At 34.0% G+C, this 3,952-nt stretch overlaps 1 protein-coding gene across 1 annotated transcript; it reads left to right on the top strand.

Moving 5' to 3' along the window:
• Positions 1-2,349: 2,349 nt before the first annotated feature.
• On the top strand, positions 2,350-3,672 carry LOC142866376 (uncharacterized). The gene has a single exon (XM_075999748.1). It carries the CDS (start codon positions 2,350-2,352, stop codon positions 3,670-3,672), a length of 1,323 nt encoding a protein of 440 aa, XP_075855863.1.
• The last annotated feature ends 280 nt before the right edge of the window (positions 3,673-3,952 follow it).

Below are 3,952 nucleotides of genomic sequence, written 5' to 3'. Positions count from 1 at the left end.
TCAGTGAAACCAATTTGCTGGCAAGTACATGTGGTGCTTATTTTTCCATTCTTGGGATATTTCACTTAGGATAATGGGGTTCAGCTCTATTCAGGATATTACAAGAGGTGCTATATCACTGTTATTTCTTATAGCTGAATAATACTCCAAAGTATACATTTTTAATGTTTTAAAATGGGTAAGCATGGGACCTATAGCATTGCTTCTCTTTGTGATGACTGTTCACATCTTTGTGGTCTCTTGAGATTTCATATTATTTTAGGGTTTGCTATTTCTATTTTTGAAAAAATGAAATTGAAAATTTGAAAGGAATTGTATTTAATCTGTAGATCACTTTGGACATCTTCACAATATTAGGTCTTCTTCGCTTGAACAAGAAAGTGTTCAAGAGTGTGTCGTTTATTTTCCTATACTTTTGAATTTCTCTGTGTTTTTTGTGTCACTTATCTACAGTTTCATTCCATTCTGGTGAGAAATTAAACTGTGTAAAATTTCAATTTTCGAAACTCGGTTAAGACATGTTTTCTGTCTGAACAGGTAGATTTGTAGGAAGAATTTTTATGAGCTATCAAGAATATTGTATATTTTATTATGTTCTATATATGTGTGAGGACTTATTGTTCTCTAGTGATTTCAACTCTCCTGTTTTCTTACTAGTAATTTGACTGACCTTATTAGTATTGAAAGTGGAATACCATGCTATGCTATTATTTTTATGTTCATTTCTTGCTTCAATGTTTTCAACACTTTTTATATATTTGAGAACCTTTATGCGAGACATAGATAGATATCAGATATATAAATTATATTTAAAGGGTTATCAGTGAATGACCTCCTTTTATATTAAATGTCCTTGTTTGTCTCTTGTGGCAGTTTTGACTTAAAGTATATTTTATAAACTATAACATTTTGCGCTTCAAAAGTCATGTGCCTAATATAATTTTGAACTCCACTGCTCTTGTATGCTGAGCATTTTCATGGTATGTCTTGTTATTTCCTGTCACTTATTGTCTATTGCTTTCACCAGGTATGAAGTCAAGTCTCTTTAGAGAGAATAGAGTTGGACTTTTTAATTTCTTTATTTAACTGTGTCTTCTGAGTAGAAATACTAGTACATAAATATTTGCATAATTGTCTAAAAGGGACGGATTCAAAATAGCCTTAATATTAATTGTTTATTTAACTTTTGTCACTATTTAGTCTTTCTTTCCACTCCTTTTCTCCTCATTCCACCTCACTGATTTTTAGTGATATATTTTGCTTCTGTGGCCACCTTCATTTGTGTATTGCTTTAAACATTTTTCTGGTGTTCACTGTGAGAATTACCTAAAATTTTTGAAGTTGCAACTTATGTTAAACTCGTGACTACTTAACTTCAATTGTACATAAAAATTCATAATATTTATATCTGCCCTCAACTTCATGATATAGATGTCAGTAATTACGTCTCTTTACATTATGTCAATTAACATGTGGGAATGATCATTTTTACTTTGTCTTTCAAATTTGATAGCATAATTAAATGTTTTTGCACCATCAATATAATACAGCAGAATTTTATTTTTGATATGTGCATATCTTTCCCAGAATGTTATGTAATTGTCTTGGAAGACAGAAACCAGACATTCAAAGGCCATCAAAAACCAGATGTATGGACGCATGTGCCATTGCTTTGACTCTTTTGAAAGGGAATCCAAAAAATGGAATTTTACTGCTAAAGTGAGAACTCTGTATGAGTGGGGAGGAAGAGTTTTGCTGGGTAAATATAACAAATGTTCCTTTCCCTTCCATATGGTTCTTGGTGTCATACTCATCTGGGGTGCCATGAAATATTATCACTTATGACTTCTCAATGAATCATGTTTGCAAATATATTTTGAAGGTCATACATCTATGATGGAAGTAAGACTATGGTATTCTATTGCACTTTCTTGCTAATGTGCTTGTTATAGTTTTGTATATTAAAATTATGAAGTATATTTACCTAAGTATAACTAGTGAGATACTTTGTTATTTTCATTTCTTTCAGAAATCTCTTCCCATTGCACTGAAGACCCAATGCCAGAGCAGGGCATAAAACATTCATTCCAGATATCAATAATAAGACTATGCGGAAGCTCTGACCAGGAAAATGTACTTTTAAGAAAAGACTGGGAGTGTGTTGATGAGTGTAAGAGGCAGAAAGTAGGTTATGATGGTCTTATCCAATGTTTGTCAGGTAACAATAGGAAAATCTTGAAAGGTTATAAATGTATAAAAATGTTTAGCAAGTCCTCAAATCTAAATAAACCTAAGATAAGACATACTGGAGAGAAAAGTTTCAAACATAATGAATATGGCAAACCTTTTATGCACAGCTCAAAAGTTCTTGGACATAGGAAATTTCACACTATAGACAAACCCAGCAAGTGTGAAGAATGTGGAAAACCCTTTAACTGCTACACAAATCTCACTATACATAGGAGAATTCACAAAGGAGAGAAACCCTACAAATGTGAAGAATGTAGCAAAGCTTTTACCCATTGCTCAATCCTTACTCAACATAAAAGAATTCATAACGGAGAGAAAACATACAAATGTGAAGAATGTGGCAAAGCCTTTACCCAGAGCACACACCTTATTCAACATAAAAGAATTCATAGTGGAGAGAAACCCTACAAACGCGAAGAATGTGGCAAAGCCTTTATCAAGATTGGAGACCTCAATCGACATAAACGAATTCATACAGGAGACAAACCCTACAAATGTGAAGAATGTGGCAAAGCCTTTACCTGGTGGTCAACCCTAACTCGACATAAAATAATTCATACTGGAGAGAAACCATACAAATGTGAAGAATGTGGCAAGGCCTTTACCCAGTGCACAAAACTTACACAACATAAAAGAATTCATAGTGGAGAGAAACCCTACAAATGTGAAGAATGTGGCAAGGCCTTTACCCAGAGCACATATCTTACTGAACACAAAAGAATTCATAGTGGAGAGAAACCCTACAAATGTGAGGAATGTGGCAAAGCCTTTAACAACATTGGACATGTCCATCGACATAAACGAATTCATACAGGAGAGAAACCCTACAAATGTGAAGAATGTGGCAAAGCCTTTACCCGGTGCTCAACCCTTACTCTACACAAAAGAATTCATACTGGAGAGAAACCCTACAAATGTGAAGAATGTGGCAAAGCCTTTAACAAGATTGGACATGTCCATCGACATAAACGAATTCACACAGGAGAGAAACCCTACAAATGTGAGTTATGTAGCAAAGTCTTTACCTGGTGCTCAACCCTTACTCTACACAAAAGAATTCATAGTGGAGAGAAACCCCACAAATGTGAAGAATGTGGCAAAGCCTTTACCCAGAGCACACACCTTACTGAACATAAAAGAATTCACAGTGGAGAGAAACCCTACAAATGTGAAGAATGTGGCAAAGCCTTTAACAAGATTGGACATGTCAATCGACATAAACGAATTCATACAGGAGAGAAACCCTACAAATGTGAGGAATGTGGCAAAGCCTTTTCCCGGTGCTCAACACTTACTCTTCATAAAAGAAATCATAATGGAGAGAAGCCCTACAAATTTGAGGATTGTGGCAAAGCTTCTATCCAGTGCTCACACCTTAATCTATATGAAAGAGTTCATAACAGAAAAAAATTGTATAAATGAAAATTGTGACAGTCTTTAATAACTGCTCCAATCTTACTCATCATCAAAGAAATCATACTAGATATAAGGGAGATAAATGCAATGACTTTGGAAGTACTTTCCCAAAATATTAGCTTTAAAATGCACAACAGTACTTATATAAACAATAATAATGTAGAGTGCCAACAATATCTTGAGTTATGACAGAGATTTTATTAGACATGGGAGATCTTTCACTGAAATTAATTCTCCAATATTTTCTGAAACATTGCTCAACATCACAAAAATTTTCATAGATAGA

This window comes from Microcebus murinus, unplaced genomic scaffold, assembly GCF_040939455.1.
Source record: "Microcebus murinus isolate Inina unplaced genomic scaffold, M.murinus_Inina_mat1.0 scaf004_hap2_Mmur4.0, whole genome shotgun sequence".
In the NCBI taxonomy this organism is placed as follows: Eukaryota; Metazoa; Chordata; class Mammalia; order Primates; family Cheirogaleidae; genus Microcebus; species Microcebus murinus.
This window is presented reverse-complemented; position numbering and strand designations above follow the sequence as displayed.